Raw genomic sequence first — 23,878 nt, forward strand, 5'->3', positions numbered from 1 at the left:
AAGAAGAGGAGAAATAAATAAGAAGAGAAAAAAGGGAAAAAAGAGGAGAAGAAGAAAGGAATAGAGGAGAAGAAGACTTCTCCTCTATTCCTTTCTTCTTATCCTCTTTTTTTCTTCTTCTTTTTTTCCTTCGATCTTCTCCTCTATTCCTTTCTTCTTCTCCTCTTTTTATTTCTTCTGCGTCTTCTTATTTTTTATCGGGTATGTCGTTGTCAATATACCCCACCCCCGATAACTTCGACATGAGGGGGGGGGGGGAGGGGGGGAGGGGTCGCCGAGGGTTCGAGGGGCGAGGGTCGGGAACTAGCTAGGGTAGAGGGTCGAGGGTCACCGAGGGGTCGAGGGTCACCGAGGGTTCGAGGGGTCGTCGTATGTCATCGTTGTCGATATACCCCCTCTCGTCCGTGATAACTTATACCACGGGAGCACCCCCGGCCCTCTCGCTCGACCAAAACTCTCGAGGACACCCAAACCGTAGAAAAAAAACGATGTCGGTCTCCTACCCCCTCCCACCCTGCCCCTACCCGACAAACTCTCTCGAGGCCACCCAAATTTACCAAGTTAAAAGAGCGTTCTCGTCGAGGCCACCCCATACCCTTGAAGCGTTGTCGAGGCCACCCAAACCCTTGAAGCATTGCCGATTGAGGCCACCCCAAACCCTAGAGAAGTAGCATTGAGGCCACTAATTAATATGATTCCTTATTGTGATTAGATAGCTAGTTCTACGTTTGCCACTAATATATCCATCTGTCATGTTTGAATAATAATTGCCATGTTGTAAAAATTTGCAGAAACTATGGACCCCCGAGACGAAGCAGCATAAGCGATTTTGGGGGACATAATCGCACACGGAACTAAGGCCGTCTTGTCATTTCTCAATGACATCGATGGTCTGGAAGGAGAGGGTGAAGAAGCAGACTACGGTGATCGAACAATGGAGGAGGAAGGACATGATCATGATGGCTCTGGTGACCCAATGCCGGTGCAAGAAGGACACCGTGATGACGGCTCCGGTGACCGAACGGAGTCCAGCCAGGTATATATATTAATTAAGCATGTGCTGACTATAGCTAGCTAATTGATACATTAATTGTTTTTGGTATGTACACATATATTAATAAACTCTCGTCTTTCTTCTTTTTTCTAGCCCTCCAGATCAAGCACAACTTCGGTAAAGAGACGAGCCCCGAAGAAAAATTTGCGCTCGGATGAAAGGTTTGAGATCATAGAAATCGCGCGCGATGGCATGCCGATTGAACCCATCCGGACAAAGGAAGCATTTGCTTCTCAGTGTGGGGTTCTTGTTAGGGACAAGATCCCGATCAGCATCCACCAATGGTTAAAGCCGGCTAAAGAAGACCCTGAGGTGTCTTATGTCTCTGATATGCAGAAAGATGATCTTTGGACCATGCTGGAGGCAAATTTCACCCTACCGCCAGAGGAGGATCCGGAGAAGCCAGTTAAAAAGCAATTGATCAAGTCTCATGCTCTTAAGAAGATGGCAGAACTATTCAGGAGGTGGAAGAATGAGCTGAAAAAATTTGTCGACAAAGAAGGGACACCAGAATTCATCGGCCGGTATGAGAAGATTAGAGATCACTGGCCCGCATTTGTGGCCCACAAGACATCGAACAAGAGTAAGAAGATGTGAGTGACAAACAAGAAGAATGCTGCAAAGAAGAAGCTTCACCATTGCACGGGGTCAGGTGGCTACCTCAAAGCCCGGCCGTTGTGGGACAAGGCTGAGAATGACCTACTTGATAAAGGGGTCGAACCAGAGACATTGAGGTGGCTAGACCATTGCCGGACTTGGTTCTTCGGGGCTGGCGGAACCTTGGACCCTGTATCAGGGAAGTGCATTTGGACGGACGAGCAAATGAGAATACCAGTCACGAGGCTTCAAGAGTATATTGATGCAGCCCATCAAGGGACGTTCGTTCCAGACAGAGAGAACGACGAGCTCACAATGGTCCTCGAGAATCCTGAGCACCCTGGACGGACACGAGGCATGCCAGGCTACGTTCCATGGAGGGCCGGGTTTCTGGACGCAGGCGGTTACAAATGCCAGGAGAGGAGGAAGAAAGTGGAGCAGATCCAAATCCAGACGCTGCACGCAAGGGTACAAGCGATAGAGCAACGAGAAGCAGATCACAACAAGCGACCCGCCGAAGTTTCCCTAGAAGCTACCCCGCCATCTCAGTGAAGAAGCAGCGTGGCTTCCACCGAGCTGCAGCAGCTGGAGCCTGTCTTCATGGCTCCTGCTAGCTAGCCCGTGGACTTAATCACGGAGTCTCAAAATTGCCACCTTATGACGCAATGGATGAAAATGAAGGTCAAGGCGGTTGTTGGCTTTGTTGCATCTCCTGAACCTGCCACAACTTTTCACCGCCGGCTGATTCCATAAGGATATGCTAGGGTGATGGTGGATGAAATAATGGAGGGATTTGAGGAGCTCGAGCTTGACCACCCTACTGGTGAAGGGGAGACTCGGCTGGGTTCTGCTCTGAAAACTCCATGCCTATGGTGGAAGGATCTCATCAACCTTCTGAACTAGACGCCTCTGCCTCCTCCTCCTCCTCCGGCGAGTCAGGGCACTCCGCCTCCTCCTCCGCCTCCTCCTTCGGCGAGTGATCAGGGCACTCAGCCTCCTTCTCCGGCGCATCAGGGCACTCCGCCTCCTCCTCCGGAGAGTGATCAGGGCACTCAACCTCCTTCTCCGCCTGCGCCGGCGCGCCTGAGCAGCCAGCCTACTCCTTCTCTGCCTCGTCAGCAAGGGCGGAAGAGACCCGCCGCCGCTCCAGCTACTCCGGCGCGTCATAGTCCTCCTCCTCATAAGCAAGGAAAGAAGACAGCTGCAGCCGCTCCGTCTGCTCCGGCGTCTAACAGTACATCCAGAGGCGGGAGGCAATATAGATTCGGTCCTTTTCTGAAGACTCCAGAGAAGTTACCATACGAGAGGACCCTAGAGGAAAACGAGAAGATCATGCGAGACGAAGTGAGGAACTTCTTTGAAGGGGTGAAAGCAAAGAAACATCCACCTCCGGAGGAGAAGGTAGATCCGGTGAAAGCGAAGCGCACTCTGGAAGCCCTGAAGAAACCACCAAAGTCTCCGCCGAAAGGCAACTATGAGCGCATTATTGAAAGGTTATTTATCGAAGCGGAGCGGTCGGGAAGTACTGTCAGTGATCAAAGGTTAGCGGAATGACGAGCTGGGAAAAAATTGCCCAGCTCGGCGAACAAGCGAACCAATCATTTCCCCCCGCTCAAGGTGTCCAGCGATATCGTCGCTAACGATTCAAGGATGGTGCCCGGTTATAACAATTTTAAAGATTACCTGCCCGACGATGTACATTATGAATTCTTGGAGGTGGAAGAACACAGATACGAGTACGGGAAGCCTCTCGTCAAGGATGAAAGGTCTCTAGCAACGATGATGCGAAGATTCCATGATTGGTACATGAAAACCTACAAAGAGTCTGGGGGGAGGAATACTTTGACACTGAGAGTTAAAGAGGAGCATGACCTAGTTGGAACTGATCTGTTGAATGTTTCATTTGAGGAGTTCTTCCAGTTTTTCAATCAGAGGACCCTCGATAAATTAACGGTCGCTTGCTACTGTCTGTAAGTACTACTTCTGTCATTAAGTCTCTATATATAGGTCAGCTTTTTCATTGCATGTATTTATAATTATCCTCACTATATTACGCAGATTGAAGATCACCGAATTGAAGAAAAGACAAATCGGTGATATTGGGTTCATTAACCCAAATATCATAGATGCATATTCGGTTGAATTTAAGAAAAAAGAAACCAAGGCCAACTTGCTATGATCGTTGGTATTAAATCAAAACAAAGCTATAATACTCTTTCCTTACAAGTTCAAGTGAGTGTTACTTTCTTGTGCATATTCGACTTCCCTTATTGGTCGAGGTTATAGTAATGTAATTGATGAGTTATGCATGCGTGCGCAGGTTCCACTATATTCTCCTAGATATTAAGCTCGAACTAGTAACTGTCTTAGACTCGAGACGAAAAGATCCCAAGGAGTATGCGGACATGACTGAAATTCTCGAGAAGTAAGTTAAATCGATCATTATCGCACCATATCGGCAACTTTGTTCACTTCCTGATATCAAGTAATTGTTTCTTTGTCTGGAAGGGTTTGGAAAAAATTCACCTCAAAAGCTCCGGGACTGCCGAAGAAGCTGGAATTTAAACACCCAAAACTAAGTACTACTAGCATGTTCCGTGCATCTCCTAGTGATTCAAGCGCTAGTTTCATCAATACCATTTTAGCATGCTTGCTTATCAGTTTGATTGACCTCTATTTCTTGTAAAGTGGTTGTGGCAGGAAGCCGAGAATAATTACTGTGGATACTACATTTGCGAGTCCATCCGCCACACGACCTGTGAGCGGGGCTACACTAAAAAACAATATGAAGTGCGTAAGCAATAATATTCAGAATTTAACTTCATTTACCATCTTTTGTGTTGAGTTTGATTCATTCATATATATGTATTGACCCCCTTCTTCAAATTACATGTTTCGGATGCGGGATGAACTCCTAGCACCAGATCGCATGCGAGGAATTCAAGAGGAATTGGCGGCATTCTTTCTTGACCACGTGATCGATAAAGACGAAGAATACTATGTGGATCCTGTGTTCATATATAATTAGGGGATTATATTGTATATATGTAGCCAGTAGCGTCCGATAGATATATGAAAACTTATTGTTTGACCAATTTCTCGGAGAATGAGAGGTCGATATCACTTCTCTCTGTATGCATATGTTCATGACAATCTTCTGTTTCCTTTATTTTTGCTTACTAGCTAGCGTGTCGAGTGTTCTCTATACTTATAGTACGTAGCGTCGACCAAGCACGGAGATAAGAGAGGACACTTATCTCTATTAATTAATTAGCTACCTAACACAATATATGAAACACTTTAATTAACCATACAAAACCCCCCAAATCCCCCCTTCAGAAAAAAAACAAAAACCCTAGCTGCTGAACAGCTGATGCGTGGATGCCTATTGGTCCCGGTTGGTGCCACCAACCGGGACCAAAGGGCCTCCTGCTTGGGCTCGCCGCACCGGCCACGTGGAGGCCCATCTGTCCCGGTTCGTGTAAGAACCGGGACTAAAGGCCAAGGGCATTAGTAACGACCTTTTAGTCCCGGTTTGAAAACCGGGACAGAAGGCCCTTACGGAACAAATGACCCTTTTTCTACTAGTGGAAGTTCCTACATAGTACAATAACTAATGCAAATAATCAAAGTAGGTGTAATATTAAATTGTCACTCATTCTCTAGGAAGAAAAGGTAATATAAGTCGGCCGAAGAAGCATCGATCTCATGCTATGCTCAGTACCAGAGGACTTCCAACTACTTTGTTATTATCTACATCTCAATGCACATGCCAAAGAAAACTAAGGCATGCTAGGATTTAGAGGCGTCGAGAACGAGACCTCCACGGCCTGTCTGAGAATGGCCCCATGGCACTCTATATGCCCTAGTGACCTCCTCATACAAATGCGTCTCCTACCACCAGCGTCCTACAATCTGAATATTAGTTTATGGCCCAAAATTCCTCCTGGTGTATTATCTATGTACTCTACATCTGTAGCATTGTGTATGTCTAGTTTCCTAGAGTAAAAAATATACTGTCCGGTTCAGTTAGCGTTTTTGGCCGTGTGGATGTGGACTTCTTGCATGTAATCATCTTGTAAAAACATAGTGGATGGAGTTCTTTCCCCATTTCTTCTTTAATACATGATACACAAACTCATGCGTATTCTAGAAAAGTAACGTGATGTGTATTGGTGTATGGAATTAGGCATGTTCTGATTCATACGGAAACAGAACTGTGAAATAATTCGCCATGTCTACTTCTCTAGGCCTAAAAGTTCTGGCAATTTCACTTCAAAAGAAAAAAAAGATAATTTACGTAAATTCAAGGTTCTGTTTTGTTTTGTTATCTGAATTTAGCCGTACACCTGAAAATTCACTTGGCACATGAGGTTATCTTAGCTGAATTTGTACAAGTAGATGCTAGGTGAGAGTGTGGGAGAAGTAAATGTTGTATCTAACATGCATGATAGGAAAGCAGAGATGACTCCAAGATCCGAAGCATTCATCACTCTACCAGATGTCACATGTTTAACAATCTTCCTAATCATTCTATCATTATCAATCGTCCGCGTTCATAAGTTAGCAGAGCTTGCTTACAATTTTCTGTTCACCAGGGGGCTATGGAACCATGGAGGAGCTGTTGGAGATGATAACATGGTCCCAACTCGGAATTCACAATAAACCTATAAGCAATCAAGCATAACATACAGATTGCACTTCATGGAAAATTTGGTCGCAGTTTTTATGCTGTTGGGTGTAATAAGTCGCGGCTGCGAGCTTGACACGGCCGGTGCGTGTATGGGTGTGCACTGGACGCGTCGGGCGCGCCGGGTCCGCGACGTATGTGTGCGTGTGTGCGTGTGTGAGTAGGTCTAGGGTGCGGGCGCGGTGTGTACGCGTGCGCCGTAGGAGGAGGAAGCCGTTGGCGAGCGGGACCGGGTCGCTGGGTTGTTCTGTTGAGGGCTCGGCGCGAGCTGGGCGCGTGCATGCGCGAGGTGGCCGCGGTCAGAGCAGGCCAGAACAAGGATCCAAGGGAGTGGAGACGTGTGGGTCGTGCCCAGCGTGCTCCAGGGTATAAGAACCCGTGTGGTGTTCGTTGTAAGGCAGTGGAGAGAGCTCGAGTTTGTTGCTCGAGGGAAAAACCAGGCCGTTCGTGCGGTGGGCGTTCGTGCGCCGGAACTCCACCGTGTCCTCCTTCTTCTTGCTCCTTCTCCTTCCTCGTTTCGTTTCGGTCTAGGGCAAGGTGACACAGAGAGAGAGCGAGGTTAGAGGGAGAGCTAGGGCTAGCCACGGCAACAGAGAGAGCTAGGAGGAGTGCAGCTAGGGACTGGCGGTTCCAACAATTGGCATAAGAGACACGTTCAGCTCAGGGCGCGCCGGCGATGTCAATCGTCCCGTACGCTGGCGAAGCGAGCGGGTCGATGCCGCAGGCGGTGCCACTGCTCACCGGCAACAACTACACGGCGTGGTCGATCAAGGTGGAGGCGAACCTTGATGCGACCGGGCTGTGGGAGGCGGTGGTGGTGCCGGAGGACGCGGCGGCCGCCGTCATCGCGAAGAAGGACAAGCCCGCGCGCGCCTACCTGCTCAGTGTGCTCGCTGAGGACTTGTTGCTGCAGGTGGCGTCGAAGAAGACCGCAGCAGAGGTGTGGGCGAGTCTGAAGACCAAGTTTGTGGGCGTCGATCGCGTGCGGGCGGCACGGCTGGGCATGCTCCGGGGCGAATTCGAGCTCCTGCGCATGGCGGAGTCCGAGACCCTGGACGCGTTCGCCGGCAGGCTGGGCGGCATGGCAGCGCGCTACACGGCACTGGGCTCGACCCTGGAGGATGCGGCGCTCGTCAAGAAGTTGCTTGATTCGGTCCCAGATCGCTTGTACGCGGCGGTGGCTGAGATTGAGCAGTTCTGCGACGTCGGCACGATGGCGTTCGAGGACGCGTTGGGGCGGCTGAAGGCTTTCGACGAGAGGCTGCGTCAGCGCGGGCAAGACGGAGGCAGCCATGGCAGCGAGCAGCTGATGTTCACCGCGGCACAGTGGCGGGCACGCGAGCGGCAGCGAGGAGGAGCTCGGGACGACGACGACGGGACGCGCGGCGAGGCGTCGGGTTTCGGCGGGAACCGGCGCGGCCGCTGCTACAAGTGCAGTGAACGCGGGCACTTCAAACGCGAGTGCCTGCAGTGGAAGAAGGCGCCGGTGGCGGAGTGGGCATTGTTGACGGACGGCGACGTCGAGGACGCCGGGCTGCTCTGAGCCGCGGCTTAGGGCGCGAGTGTTGGGTGTAATAAGTCGCGGCTGCGAGCTTGACACGGCCGGTGCGTGTATGGGCGCACACTGGACGCGTCGGGCGTGCCAGGTCCGCGACGTATGCGTGCGTGTGTGCGTGCGTGAGTAGGTCTAGGGTGCGGGCGCGGTGTGTACGCGTTGCGCCGTACGAGGAGGAAGCCGTTGGCGAGCGGGACCAGGTCGCTGGGTCATTCTGTTGAGGGCTCGCCGCGAGCTGGGCGCACGCATGCGCGAGGTGGCCGCGATCAGAGCGGGCCAGAACGAGGATCCAAGGGAGTGGAGATGTGTGGGTCGTGCCCAGCGTGCTCCAGGGTATAAAAACCCGTGTGGTGTTTGTTGTAAGGCAGTGGAGAGAGCTCGAGTTTGTTGCTCGAGGGAAAAACTAGGCCGTTCGTGTGGCAGGCGTTCGTGCGCCGAAACTCCAACGTGTCCTCCTTCTTGCTCCTTCTCCTTCCTCGTTTCGTTTCGGTCTAGGGCAAGGTGACACAGAGAGAGAGGTTAGAGGGAGAGCTAGGGCTAGCCACGGCAACAGAGAGAGCTAGGAGGAGTGCGGCCAGGGACTAGTGGTTCCAACATACGCCAAACCCAAATAAACCGAGGTTCCCTTCGCTAACAAAAATCATATCATATAGGATGGGATACTAAATATGGATGGTTACTTTTGTTGAGTATACCTGAAATTTTTGATTAATTTAATCCAGGAATACTAAATGTGGATGGTTACTTTTGTTGAGTATATTAGTAATTTTTGATTAATTTAATCCAGGAAAAATCATGAGCATGACGTAAATAATACTAAGTAGATACTGATACTTGATAATATTATCATGTACTAGACAGATAATAGAAACATCTATGCAAATCGCTAGTACTGCACACATGGAAATAAATAGGAGCAGGGTAAATGTGTTATACCCTCCAATAGGCCAGTTGGCAGTAGCAGTGGTGGCGGCGGCAGCCTTCTCGACCGTCTTCTTGTCAGTAGAAGCCTTCTCAGCAGCAAGTCTCTCGTCTTCGGTGGACATGGTGATGATGAAATCGACGCAGATGTAGACGACATAGTGGATGCAGATGAATGGAGGCGAGCAGTCACGTAGGAGACGCTCCTCCAAAACCTAATCGCCCCTCTCTCTTACAAGATCTCGAGAGACGAGGTTTCGGAGGTCTGCTCTCCCTCAACTATGAACGTGGTGGATAGGATGAGATCGTCAGCAGCAACAGCAAAAGGAACGACAGTGGGCGGGTGCACGTGGAGCAGATGTGATCTAGTCTTCGTGGCGGTCAAGGTTAGCCGACACCTCACATATATAGGTATGGCCGGGTGGAATGATTTGAACTAGAACCATGTCTTAGTCGGCAACAAGCCACGATCCAATGTCTCAAATCGTGGCTCGTTTGTCAGAGACCCTATTCCAGACCGACAAACATTAAGGGCAAATACATGAGTGACATAGGTCCGAGGAGGAGCGCATCAGGACGAGGTGGGCGGCAGAGGAGGAGTGCACGGGAACCACTTCTTTTCTCAAGCTCCAATAGCATGTGGAAGTGAATCCCTAGGAGGTCCAACTCTTCGCCCCACTAACGGTTTGGAACTAAACTTCTCACACCACCTAGTCATTTTTCCACATGGGCCTTTAGAGATTTCAGAAATTATTATATGGTCCTATGGCCTGAGTGCGGATTTGTGGAGGCCGAGCTCCAGTGAGCTCGTTATTTTGAAAATACCAAAAAGCATATTTAAATGTTTCAAAAAAATCTGAAAAAAATTCAATGACTACATATATGTATTCTGCAGCAGCGTGTTGAATTTTGTCGAAAAATGTTGTGATTTATGCTGTACAAAAAAGTCAATTTCTGGCCCAATAACAAAAATAAAAGGCCAGTTTAAGAATGCGTATTTGTGTTTTTTTCTGTACGCCACATGAAGAGTGTAGTGCCGTGAAATTTTGCACATACGTAGCACACATGTGTATGTGTGTTCACAAATAAATTTGGTATTTTTCACGCTCTGAAAAAATAAAATTAAAAAACAAGCTCACTAGAGCTCGGCCTTCGTTGGCATGATCCTCTGCTTGCATTGTGTGGCACAGGCGCCAGAGAGTGCTTCATCAACCTAGATTGTACACACGTACTTGTCTCCGCACCAACAGCTGCTGAATTGCTTACAAAGATGGATGTGATTTGTTAATTTCATTGTGAAATCCATCTTTAAATTACCACACTACATTTTGAAATGTTTTCACGTTTCTTTTTTTCGTTTGTCCAGCAATACACTCGGGTCACACCAGAAGGTGACCCCAGTGACAAGTTAGAAGATCTCAGAGCTTGGCTACACAAAAGCACCACCAGTTGATGGATGAATTCTAACATTCATTCCGCTGATATGATGATGCATTTGTTCTTTTTCTTGGACGCCTTTCCTATGTACCAAAAGAAATTCAACATCATGATTGAGATGATTTTCTCTTGTGTTTAATTGTGCGGTGGGCTTGTCGTTGCCATCTGTGGCTTTCAAATTTGAATTGCATTGCCATGTATGTTTCTTCTTCTTGATGTCTACGGTGAATTCGATCCGGCCATAGTTGCATGCGTAGAAGCAGCTGGGGCATGTTACAGGCGACTTATATATATATATATATATATATATATATATATATATATATATATATATATATATATATATATATATATATATATATATATATATATATATATATATATATATATATATTAGAATTTGCAAGCATTGGAAAATCCATAAATAAGTTACAATAGCCATTACAAGTTAAGTAATTGGCTGGCCAAAATCCATGTTGTTATCTTCTGCACAATTCCATAGTGGTCATATTTTATACCTAAATTTACGTAAATATGTTTGTATACCTTCTCTAGAGGGATAGTTACATAGTTTTCCATAATTGAGAAGATGTGATCTATTATGTATGTTTATCCAATATAACGAATGAATTCCACTTTTTACTTCTTAATTGCCCATGTGAAAGCTATTACCTCATTTTACAAGAATTCTACCAGATCACTCATTTAGTTGAAATATATCTACATTTTATCATATATAAGTTTTGGACCCATCACAATAACTCCAGATCACGTATTGGCACCCATGGCATGCCACATCGAATAGGTCACGACTGGCCCCACAATAAAATGAAAGTGTTTGTTGAGTAGTTTAAAGCAAATGGGGCACTCTTGTCAGAAACCTTCATGGTGACCTTCCTACGCTTTGTTGGCCGACCGGTGTATGCCGGCTCGTCCACACCATCATCCACACACTACACCAAATCTAGCTCCAGCTATAAACCGATGTGGTACTGTGAGTATCATGCCCTCCAGCTCAGCGCACACTTCCTTGATAATGCGCCAATGCATGTGGTTCCCGTGTTAGGGGCCAACCATTTTATGCTCAGACTAGACGCAACCATGGCTTTGGGAGCTCACTGTTGTAGCATCCGCCGGATATAGGAGTCGGTGATGGTGTAGCTATGTGCTAATTTCTTTCCAATTTGTGTTTCTTCCTCGTGTATTCTTGCTTGTGTTCAGCAACGATCATGTGTTATGTAGATTAAATGGCAAAAACTAGGTACGTGTATAGATACCAATAACCCTGTACCGACACCATTTGTGTGGGCAGGACCAAATAACAACATAATGATCTTTAAAATCAAATGTCTCAATATCCTAGAAAACCGACTCTTCTTCGCTGTTCGTCAACAAATACTAAGGTAGAGCTAGAATATATCCTTGAATCCATGAAGCCACATGATCATAGTTAGTCGTCCACTCAAAATCTTCCCATCTTCCCTTAATCAATCAACACCATATGATCGCAGTTAGATCTTGTAGGCATACATTTGTGTGCCACTATGGATGCTCATTTCACGTTAATGACGACAGAGTGTGTCTTAGTAAGCTAGGTGCCACATCACAACTACTTTAGATGTGGTCCTAAGGTGTGAAAATGGTCCACAACTTGAATGAGGTAAAATGTGGATAAAATCCTGCTAATTGGGTTAAATGGGAGAAATTCTTATTAAATGGGGGCGATTATTGTCATAAATGCAAACCAGGGGTTAAAGCATGGAATACACTCTAAAAATGATTACCTCATGATCCCGCTGTCTACTAAACTAGCTAATATCATGTACAAATGCAGTTGACTGATAAACTGATGTTTCTATAATATAATTTTCATTTTATTGTATAATTGTAAACTAGGTTAAAGATGGTTATCATGCAACTTGCCCAAGGAAGGTAATGACATGGGCCGTCGTAAACTACTATTTGTATGAGTGAGTGAAATATAAATTTATTGTGACAACTAAATTTGTATATAGTGCAACAACAAAGGTAGAGCATCAAAAAGTAGGTAGTAAATTAAAGCGTGACACACAACTCTCACAATTGAAGGTAATATAAGGCGGCGGAAGAGCATGTCTCCCATCATGTTATGACCACCATACAAGAGGACAAACGTGTCCACATGCACCTAAACAAGGGAACTAGGGAGCAGCAGAATTTGGAGGCATCAATAATGACACCTTCACCAAGAACCATGGCAGTTTAGATGTTCCAATAAGCTTCACACCCATATATGCACCCCTATAATTTGGATGAAATGGATGAGATACAAAAAACTCAGACTGGACTCCACATGATCTCCGCTCTCACACGATCAACACCAGCACCTTCCTCCTTGCCCTAGTCGGCCTCAATAGGTACCTAGATGGATATTACAGTCCATCACTGGCGCTACAGGAAGACTTATAAATATGGACGGCTGGCAGATAATCATTTCATGCTGGTCGCCCCAGAACTACTTACAAAGATAGAGGTGATTAGATGATTTTGTGACAAAATCCATCTCTAAATTCTTGTAGCTTTTTCTAATTAGTTTACTTGTACCCTTGTTTGTCCGTATCCAGCAATACACTCGACCGAGCTAGGATCTTCCCCCGGTGATGAGCTGCGAGATCCCGGAGCTTGGTTATGCAAGAGCACCACTGTATAATGGATGAACCATAGCATGCATTTGCGTCCCAAAACCAACGTGTTCCACTAGTGAAGTGATGGTCAATGAATTTCGTGTTTTATTTCATGTTTATATGTCCAAACAAATTTTAATGTCACGACCAAGCGATGATTTTCCATTGCATTTAATCATAAAACGTGCTTGTTCATGTCCACCTACAATTTTAAAGTTGAATTGCATTGCCAAAAGTGTGTGAGTTTCTTTGGAGTGTTCATGTACGATTTGGCGAGGGTTGCACGCATAGGAGAAGCTGGCGCATGTCACATGTGACTACTGAGTCGCCGCTAATGGGATCCATACTCATTTGAAGCGGGAGCAACTAGAATAGAAAACAGCGTTGTGGTACAAAAATAGAAAAAGTCGACCTGGACCGTCGGATCCAACATGGATGGCCCATATTCTAGTGGGGGATCTATGCGCTCTTGTTTACAAAATAGCCCCTCATTTCCAGTTATTTTACTCCCGATCTCCGCATGTTTTTGACTGGTCGTGTCCTTCTTCTTCCAAATCGAGCCGCGGCAGGTGAGCTCCAGCAAATCCCTAACCCTAATGGCTTGCGAATGGCGACGGCGGCATAGATCCTGTACCTAGCTGGGCTAGTTTGTCTGCTGGAGGAAGGTTTCCATCTCTGCCCCAAGCTGTACCTAGTTGTGCGACCTTGGCTACAGGAGGAATCCTGGTCGTCTCGCCGCCGGCGGTCGGACTGCCCGGGCGGACCTCTCCTGTTCGGCGCCGCGACGTTGGCTGATCGAATCTCCAGGTACCATTCCCCAACGCCAATTTACCATTTGTCTTACCCCCAGTAAAATCAACAAGATCTGGAGGTGGTATATTCCACGGCTGATATTGCTCTAACGCTATAGATTTGTAGGCATTATTGCCATTGCAACAAACTAAACTCCATGTGTGTTTTTTCCAGTAGCTCAACTCCACAAGGCTCCCCCTCCCCCTGTGTGCCTAGCTTCGACATCTACTGACGGCAGAGAAGAAATCTTGAGTCTTCACGAAAGCAGGTTTGCCATGCTCTGAATTACTTCTGTCAACTTAGATGAAATTAGGAAAGTAGTGCATCGTTATGATTGATGCTTGATGATGCATCCATGTTCCTTTCTAGGCAATCATTTAGTCTTTTATGTAGTGTAAAACATGTAGGAATTGCTTAAAAACGTGAGATGTACAACGAGCCAGGTAGCTGAAGATCATTGCTTAAAAACAAGAGCACCGCACCACTGCACCAGTAAACCAACAATGTGAACTCATGGCACTGATCTGCATTTTCTCAGTCAGACTATTTTTCATAGAATTCAAATCATACATCTGGACTTGCCCAACCCTACAAAAGTACTTTCAAAAGCTAGAGGAAAACTCTTTACGTACAATCAGCCAGATTACCCTTTTTCTTGTTCCATCATATAAGATCTTCGAGTAATTTGGTATTGTGAAACCTTGTTAACTTGCTGGAACTGTACATGAGAACGAACTAGTCTCATCTACCTGTTAAAGTACTTGAAAGTGAAGTGCTTGTCAGCACAAGACTAAAATTCTGTACACACTTGCAATATGTACCATTCACTGGTTTTTGAGAGTTAACTATCTATTTGTCCAGTGATGGCAATGAAACCAAAAATCATGCTAGTTTTCTTGTTGTGAAACAATTGTGTTCGCTCATTGATCTTCCTCATTTAGTTGTAATAACACATTGATTGTAAAAGAAAGCTGCAACTTTTTTTTACCTTCTTGCATGTAAAAACAAGTCTCCTTGTGTGAATCTCTTTAATGTGCAACCTTAACTTTGCAATCTTGCAATTGGGCTGATTTCTCATTTTGTTGTATTCAAGGTGAGTGAACAATCAACTATTTGGATTTTGGCGTAGAACACATTTTCTGGTTTGGTATGATGGATAGAGGGAAGTAGTGCTCGTCGACTACTAAGCTGGCCCCTAGTGTTCTTTCGGTGCATCTCGACCTGAAATGGAGGGAAGTAGTGCGACGTCACCTTTAGAAGAGCCAACATTTCCAATAATTGCAAATTGTGTGCCAACTCTATCAGGTGAGAACACATGGTCCAAAAGGCAAATAATATGTTGACACTAACTAATATTCTGTTAATCCCTTCTTTGATGTTGTTTGCCGAAAAAATATTTGCAGCTGTGGAATCGGTCAACAGTGCCGAAAATCAAGTTTTCAGCGATGCTACCTCATTTGGGGAGATTAATTCTCCAATGCTTCTCATTGATGATTCCAGTACACCAAAGAAGAAACAATCCTTCTCTCAAGAGGTATGAACGTTTGTCACATCTTACAATACTTGTAAAATGGCCTTGAGTATGGCAAATAGTACTTTAAGTTTATCTGTTTCAAAATGTATGACTTATTGCAATACAAAATTCGATTTCTTAAGTGAATATAGCATCTACTTTGTACAAGTCAATGTAATATCATCGAGGTCATTGATACTAAACATGCAATTTATGTTGTAGGGTTCTTTGTATAAACCCCAATGTCACGAGGAATTGAAGCCTAAAGTAGGGATGCTATTTGATGATATTGGCTCGGTCCTGGAGTTTTATAGGACATATGCACACAATGTTGGATTTGGTGTACGTCTTGGTCAGCAAAAGGTCACAAATAATGTGCTTCAATGGAAGTGCTTCTTGTGTGCAAAAGAAGGCTTTCGGCCTGAGAAAGGTATGGTTGTTGTTGACCCTTCAAAGAAAAGGAGAAATGTGAAATTGACTAGATGTGGTTGTGAAGCTTTTATCTATGTCACCCGGGAAAGTGATGGCAAATATAAGGTAGCTTCACTCAATGAATATCACAATCACCCTTTTGTGCCACCTAGCCAGCAACACTTGATTACATCTAATCGACAAGTTAGTGAGAGAGTGAAGTCAACACTCCACGATTGCCAGAAAGCTAGTATCGGTACCGCCTTAGCATATAGGTTTCTGCATGTTGGTGCAGGGGGTTTTGACCATGTTGGCTGCACACAAAAGGACCTACAAAATCACTATGGTGTATTGAAGAATAAAATAAAAATTGTGATGCTCAAATGGTAGTGGACCAACTTGGTAGATTGAAGGCTCTCAATCCTGCTTTTTTCTTTGAGTATGAAGTTGACGAGGTTGGTACATTGCTCCGTTTGTTCTGGACAGATGCGACAAGTAGGAAAAATTATGGTCATTTCAATGATGTGCTCTCTTTTGATTCAACATACAGCACTAACCAATATGAATACACCTTTGCACCCTTCACTGGAGTAAACCATCATATGCAAAGTGTCTTTTTTGGGGCGGGGTTTCTACTTCATGAGACAAAAGAATCTTATGTTTGTTTGTTCAAGGCATTTCTTAAAGCAATCGGTGGGATTGCTCCTACAGTGATCATAACTGATGAGTGTATTAGGATGAGGAACGCTATTGCAGAAATTCTACCGAACAGCAAACATCGATTGTGTATGTGGCACATTATGGAAAAGGTTCCTGGGAAGGTCCGTCCTGAATTGAGAAATGACCTTGGTTTCTATGATAGGTTGAAACATTGTGTCTGGAATTCTGAAACACCTACTGAATTTGAGGATAGATGGAAGTCTTTTATACAGAGTTTAAGTTGGAGGACCATGAGTGGTTCGCCAAAAGGTTTCAGCTTCGTGCGACATGGATACCAGCATATTTCATGGATATTCCCTTAGCTGGTCTTCTTAGGACAACTTCAATTTCAGAGAGTGCAAATTCGTTCTTTAAGCGTTTCATATGTCGGAAGCTCACTTTTGTTGAGTTTTGGCTAAGGTTTGACACTGCGTTGAAATGTCAGAGGCAGAATGAGTTGATTGCCGATAACACAAGCGAGTACACAACAAGTGAATTGTTGACATCATGGGAGATAGAGAAACAAGGCAGGGAGGTATTCACACATGAGATTTTTGAATTGTTTCAGGCTCAGGTGCTTGCTGCAAGGGATGATTGTGATGTTCAAAACACAACAAATGGTGAGGGTATTAAAGTAATGTCTGTTAGCGACCAATACAACAAGATTAGAGAAGTGTGTTATGATACAACAACCATGGTTGCTAAGTGTTCTTGCAAGCTTTTCGAGTCCAAAGGAATTGTGTGCCGCCACATTATCCGAGTACTGAGGGGTGCAAAAATAAATGAATTACCTAGCCTTTATGTTCTCAAGCGGTGGGAGAAAAATTGCAAAAGGTATATTTCTTGCAATTTAGATTTAGAAGAGTTAATGCCTATTTGCCTTGACATATGTTCTTGCAATTTAGATTTAGAAGAGTTAATGCTTATTTGCCTTGACATATGCCATGATGTGATTTTTTTCCTAGGGACATTATGTTTGATGGGGAAGGAAACATACTTGAAGGGAATTTCATTGACCCAGTTGACATGGCTTTGAGAAGAAAGATATCTGCTGTCAGGAATAAGCTAGAAGATCTCATACGGACTGCTAAGTGCTCCATGGAAGGAGTTGAATTTCTCCACACCAGCTTGTGCAAGGCTGAGTTGGGTTTGAGGCAGCTAGTACCGGTCGTACCATGCGATACGCAAGAAAATGAGGAGTCATTTATTGGTAGCATCATTCCAAAGGATGTCACCATCCTCACACCTATTGATATCAATGCAAGGGGCACATGCTCTAGAATAAAGGGGCACAGGGATGGTGTGAGGGGTGGATCTGGTGACAAGAAAAGAAGGCCAGGAATTCATCAAAAAGTCGCACGCAAATGTAGCATTTGTAAGAAAGTGGTATTCCATGATGCAAGGACATGCTCTATGAAAAATATTACACAAGAGTAGAGGTTTGTGATTCTTCTTTCTTCTAAGAGAACCACTTTTTTGTCTTACTATAATGTATGACATGAAATTATTTGTTAACACTATTAATCCACATCTAAAAAATAGTCATAGGACTCCATCTTAAAAATTCAAACCCATTTCTTTCTCCTTACTGTTTATGCTTTGTTATGTAGATGTAGGAAACTATCATGTTGTTGTCTACATTGGAGTAAGAGTGAAATGGGACCTCATCAAACATAGCACTCTTCATCGAACATCTCTAGTTGTATATGATTTCACTGCCATTTTGCTCTAGGCTCACATAATTTCCTGCAATATGAGATCCCCGCCCTAAATTCTATGAGCAGTCAACACAACCAGACCTTGAACAACCACAAAATTATTCTAAAATGAAATGTGGCTGCATGCTAGTTAACATGTGGTCATGGTTGGCAATGTCCAATTCAGGAAGCAGTTTATATGGTCTCTGTTTTATGAAGAAATATTATATGAAAATATGGGTATTTTCCCCTTTTGACCCTTACAGAAATGAATCGCCCATAAATACATATAATGTTTGTTCTAGATTTTTTTTGAACAGGTTTGTTCTAGATAGTAACAATACCCAAACGATTTAGCTGGTTATATTGCATTACAATCATCTTTCCACTAACGTATTCGAGAAAACGCTGTAGGAGATTTCATCTCCCCTGTGGAAATAATACCTGATCAAATATTTTAAGTATGGATGTGTGAGACTGTCTTGTGCTCAAACTGATTCAGATTTTGTTTGGTGTCATCTTTCCAGCACATCAACCTCCATGAGCAAGAAGTACCAACTCCAAAGATGCTCATGTCCATGCTGCCAGATTACGACGAGAGAGCAAGTCTTGCTTGCTGCCAAACCCGCTATAACTGAGTGGTCTATCCACTATGCTTTGCACTGAGTTTGTATCAGACTTGTAGACCATGGACCAGTCCTCGCTGAGAATTGATGAGAATTATGTAGTTCTGTATATGGTACTGTAGTTGTTAACCTGTTGTATGCATGTTCCTACTTATTAGTTCTGCCTGTTTCGCTTCCTGTGTTCGTGCATATAAGAGCTATTGTGTTTGGATGATAGATTTTTCTACTTGAGTCACTTCTGTTCATTTGATTACCGATTTATGTGTGGCATGGTCCAGCTTGACATATATTTGAATGAGATGACTTCAATTTTATTTGTATGCAAATATTGTGATATATATTGACAATTTTTTCAGGGGCCAACAAGTTCAATTTTAATGGGTAATCAGTGAGACGGAGCCTCAACGTTGAGAGGATTTGAAAATTAGTCTTATCTACTGAGGACAAAACGATTGAATATGAGAAAGTTGGGGTCATACTGTAAAAGTCATGTTTTATATGCATACATTATCATGGGGTTTTCCATAAAATGTCCATTAAGTGTCTGGGATGTCTCCACTAGAATATGGGCCATCCATGTTGGATCCGACGGTCCAGATCAGTTTTTTCTATTTTTGTACCACAAGGCTGTTTTCTATTGTAGTTGCTCCCATTTGAAGCTGCGTTTTCTTTGGTTAAGGAAACAATGGCGACTTGAGTGATGTGACTGGTATTCATCCTTGCTCCGCCTCATGTAGAGTGGCAGTCATATTTCGCCTTCCGAGCACATTTTTGAGAAGTAGATATAGTTTCTTTTGGAACTGGAAGAACTCAAAGTGAACTACACTTTTTTATTGTAGCAGATCGCTCAAGAAACTGTCAATTAGCTATAGTTCATCAACAAAGGTCAACAACTATGGAAATTGTAAAACTGATCTCCACGTTCTCTGTTTTTTATGCCACTGGCGGATAGGTCTCCTTTGGGCTCCCAGCCACACAATGTCCCTCTGGCGCACGGCGCCCACGAATTCCGCGGCTACGCACACACAAGCCACACAACAGAGTGGATGTTTTTTTAACTAAAGTCGTATGTATTATACAATAACAAATGCAATTAATCAAAATGTAGGTGCCATATTAAACTCTGATTCGTTCTCTCTCAAGAGAAGGTAATATAAGTTGGCCGAAGACACATCAATCTCATGTATGCTCAATACCAGAGGATTTCCAACTATATTTTTTCAACACAATTTTGTTGTTATCTACGTCTCAATGCACATACCAAAAAAACCAAGGCATGCTAGGATTTAGAGGCATTAGGATTAGGAATGACACTTCCACGGAAATCTGGAGACACTCTATATGCTCCACATCTCCAGCAACCTTCTCATATCGTGCCACCAACCTTCTCATATCATACCACGTGTCTACTCTAATCTGAATTTACGACCCATAACTTGTGTCAGTATACGTGTGTATGTGTCTATTATCGTCCTGTTCGTGTTACCGGTCTGCTTATGACCCAAATTTCTAATCATGCTTATTCTGTTGAAAATTGAGTGTCATCAAACTAGAGTTGCTAATAGTTTAGCTGGTATTGGTAGATCTGGTGGTAGTATCGCTTGTTGGTTGTGTTGAGTGCCACACAGTGTTACTCATTTTGTATAGCCGACTGTAATTCTGTTTATGAGGAATAAAACCCACGTTATCCCTCAAAATGAAAAAAATATCACGTACTTTTTTTACAAAAAGAATCATATCTATTATAAAAATTCATTAAAAGCACAAAACATCTCAAACATAATAAAAATTACATCGAGATCCATGAACCACCGAACGACCACTACCGCCGCCAGAACGACCCGTTGCCGCTCCAGATCGGAGCCGGCATGACCTTGTCGGTGACAACCAAGGTTGGAAAAAGTGGTAGGCGTAAGCGAGGCGGTTGGCCTTCGCCTAGTGCCTAGGCGGTGCTTAAGCGCCCTAGGCGTGGCCTAGGAGGTAATATAGTTTTTACAATCAAAATGTATTTGTGGTATTATATGTGTGTCAATATTAGTTTAAGTCACATTAATAATTTAACTACCAGCTACTGCCATTTGAATATGACATGTTTGGCATATCAGTGCAGTATCACAAGATTTCTCACTCGGGTAGACAACTTCTTGCTAGCCCTGCCTAGACTTGCTTATGTCCTAGGCAAGGTGTTTGGCCATTGCCTAGCGCCTAAGCGTGCCTAAGCGCCTCCTAGGCACTGCCTTTTCCAACAGAGACAGCTGGAAAGTCTTTGTGCATGAACCCGGAAGGACCAGCGCTCCGGAGCCGCAGTCCGCTGAATTTTGAATTGATTTGAAGAACCTGACACCAAATATCACCGTTGCGTTGCACGACGAGAAACCCTAACATCACCGCCTCGTGGAGCTGGCAGGAGTCTACGTCAGAGCTATGTCTAATCCGTCCCAACAGACAAACTTGAGGATGATCAGGCCCCGAAAGACTGCCTTGAATAAGAAGTGCCGTCATCCTTCCAAACGCCGCCCCTGCGAGAACTGAAACCATACCTATCTACTAGCTGGATTCGAGGCAACAGAAATCCCCTCCCCGCCACATGCCGCCACTGGAGGGGGGGGGGGGGGTGCAAATCCACGGGCTCGCCGATGGAGATAGTGGGGGAAAAAATCTCTCCCGTCGAGGGATTCTAATATCACATACTAACCCATCAAATCGTTGAGCTGGTCTACCTCTGAATTATGTCATTTAGTATTCGATCTGCTTAGAAACATAAATTTTATCTAAACATAGTACAGCTAGTATCATGTATGTATAAATGGATTTGGACATTGAATTGGTCGTTCCTATCTTCGTTTTTCCCCCTTTTTTTGCATTTGCAGGTGAGTAGGGACGTTGACCTGGCCCACGGCGGCGGCAGCATCGGCCTCATAGGCCTCATCGCGCAGACGGTGCTCGACGGCGGCCGCATTGTCGTCGGGTATACAACGCTTCCTCTGCACGACAAGTTTTCCTCTGCTTCTTGCAGACTGCTCTGCTCTGCCGTCTAACACATGCACTGACTGTTTCTCGTTCGATCTCTTGGCAGGGTGATTCTCAGGGCTCTCATGCCTATCGAGGTATGCTGTACGTAGCATTGTGTATGTCCACTTGTCCAGCCTAGCAGAGTAAGAAAAGTTCTGCTCCCATGTTCTGATTCATACTGAAATTGTACTGCGAAAGAAGCCATCCTGTCTACTTCTCTAGCCATTGTGTAAGGCAACTTTCCTGCAATAATAGTAATAAAAAGATAATTTAGGTGAATTTGGTCAAGGTTTTGTTTTGTTTTGTCATCTGAGTTCAGCGAGTATTTAACCAAAAACTACCACATTTCACGGAAACGTAACAGAAAACTACCACTTTACGATTTCGTGCGGAAAACTACCACTTTTGTCCTAATACGTGGCAAAAAACTACGAAGTCTCGAAACCGGTCGCTTCATCCGCACTAAGCATCAAACTGACCAGTCGGTCCCACGTTTCAGGTGCCACGGTGGCCAACCGACTCCCGCCGCGCGTTAACCCGTTAACGGCGCGTCCGCGGTCGGAAACGGCGGCTGTCGGTTTGCGTTCAATGCAAGGTTTTGGTGCATTGAACGCAAACCGACTTAACGCACGGCGGGCATCGGTTGACCACCGTGGCACCTGAAACGTGGGACGGGCTAGTCAGTTTGGTGCTTAGCACGGGCGAAGCGACCAGTTTCGAGACTTGGTAGTTTTTTGCCACGGATTAGGATAAAAGTGGTAGTTTTCCGCATAAAATCGTAAAGTGATAGTTTTCTGTCACGTATCCGTGAAATGTGGTAGTTTTTGGTTAAATACTCGAGTTCAGCCGTACACCTGAAAAGTCACTTGGCGCATGAGGGATTGACGCAGGTCTGATTTTGTACGTACAACATTATATCCAGCCGCTGTTTCCCTGAAAGTTTCACTTCAATTTGTACTAACAGATATTAGGTGAGAGTGTGGGAGAAGTGAAGGTTGTATCTGACATGCAAGGGAGGAAAGCAGAGATGGCCCGATGATCTGAAGCATTCATCGCTCTTCCAGGTGCCACAGGCATAGTGATCTTTCTAATCATTATATCATTATCAATCAATCGCATTCATAAGTTAGTAGAGCTTGCTTACAATTTTCTGTTCATCAGGTGGTACGGAACCATGGAGGAGCTGTTGGAGATGATGACATGGTCCCAACTCAGAATTCACAAGAAACCTGTAAGCAACCGAGCATAATAGATAGATTGTACTTCATGGAAAATTTGGCCGCAGTTTTTACGCCAAGAGTAACTTCAACATGCTCCTTCTTACCCTCCCTTTTCACATGTGATGTAAAAAAAATAAGAGTTAATTAGACCACTACTTAACCAAATCAATGACTCAGATATGTTATGTACTTTTACCTCTCGTGTGAAGAGGTGGGGGGGGGGGGGGATTTGCCTTACGCCAAACCTAAATAAACTGAGATTTCCTTTGCTTATAAAAATCATATCAATATAGGACTTCCTGCTAAATGATGATGGTTAGTATGATCCCCTGCTTGCATTGTTTGACAAAGGGGTCGGAGAGGGCTTCATCAACCCAGATTGTACAGACATACTTGTCTCGGCGCCAACCGCCACTGAATTGTTGACAAAGATGGAGGTGATTTGATAATTTTGTTGTGACATCTATCTTTATATTCCTGTACTATGTTCTCAAATGTGTTTACATGTCCTTTTTTCTTCTCTGTGTGTCCAGTAATACACTTGGTCGCACCAGGAGGTTTCCCGAGCAAAGAGTTGGGAGATCTCAGAGTTTGGTTACACAAAAGCACCACTGACAAATGGATGAACTTTACCATTCATTCCACTGATATGATGATGCACTTGTTGTTTTTCTTTGATATTTTTCCTACGTGCCAAAAGAAATTCAACATCACGATTGGGGTATTATTTTTGTCTTGTGTTTAACTGTACGGTGTGCTTGTCATTGCAATGTATGGTTTCAAGTTTGAATTGCATTGCGAAGTGTATGTTTGTTCTTCTTGCTCTCTACGGTGAACTCGATCCAGTCATAGGTGTACATATAGAAGCAGCCGAGACATATTTTACGTGATGTATACCTTTTTTTTTCACAATTTACAAGCATTGCAAAAAACCGTAGCCCTGTCTGGTGCGACTCGGCGGCGTCTACCCATCGAGTCTGTGGCACATGGG

At 44.5% G+C, this 23,878-nt stretch overlaps 1 protein-coding gene and 1 pseudogene across 2 annotated transcripts; both read left to right on the forward strand.

The window, feature by feature from the left end:
- Positions 1–13,441: 13,441 nt before the first annotated feature.
- Positions 13,442–18,991, forward strand: LOC123065228 (protein FAR1-RELATED SEQUENCE 5). Of its 2 annotated transcripts, none has more exons than XM_044488580.1 (7): positions 13,442–13,724; positions 13,884–13,977; positions 14,803–15,014; positions 15,113–15,243; positions 15,445–17,166; positions 17,298–17,771; positions 18,532–18,991. In XM_044488580.1, exons 5-6 carry the CDS (start codon positions 16,547–16,549, stop codon positions 17,767–17,769), a joined length of 1,092 nt encoding a protein of 363 aa, XP_044344515.1. In that variant the 5' UTR covers positions 13,442–13,724; positions 13,884–13,977; positions 14,803–15,014; positions 15,113–15,243; positions 15,445–16,546; the 3' UTR covers positions 17,770–17,771; positions 18,532–18,991. The 2 variants fall into 2 exon arrangements, with proteins under 2 accessions (XP_044344515.1, XP_044344507.1); XM_044488572.1 differs by having other exon boundaries at positions 18,557–18,991.
- Positions 18,718–23,513, forward strand: LOC123045576 (probable cytokinin riboside 5'-monophosphate phosphoribohydrolase LOGL7; annotated as a pseudogene).
- Positions 23,514–23,878: the final 365 nt, after the last annotated feature.

The sequence above is a fragment of the Triticum aestivum genome, chromosome 1A (genome assembly GCF_018294505.1).
Source record: "Triticum aestivum cultivar Chinese Spring chromosome 1A, IWGSC CS RefSeq v2.1, whole genome shotgun sequence".
Taxonomy (NCBI): domain Eukaryota; kingdom Viridiplantae; phylum Streptophyta; class Magnoliopsida; order Poales; family Poaceae; genus Triticum; species Triticum aestivum.

Bases quoted from the DNA above. Each gene is read 5' to 3' on its own strand.
- LOC123065228 (XM_044488580.1), top strand. From the start codon at position 16,547: ATGGAAGTCTTTTATACAGAGTTTAAGTTGGAGGACCATGAGTGGTTC. The intron at 17,167-17,297 runs GTATATTTCTTG...TTTTTTTCCTAG, and splicing joins TGGGAGAAAAATTGCAAAAG to GGACATTATGTTTGATGGGG.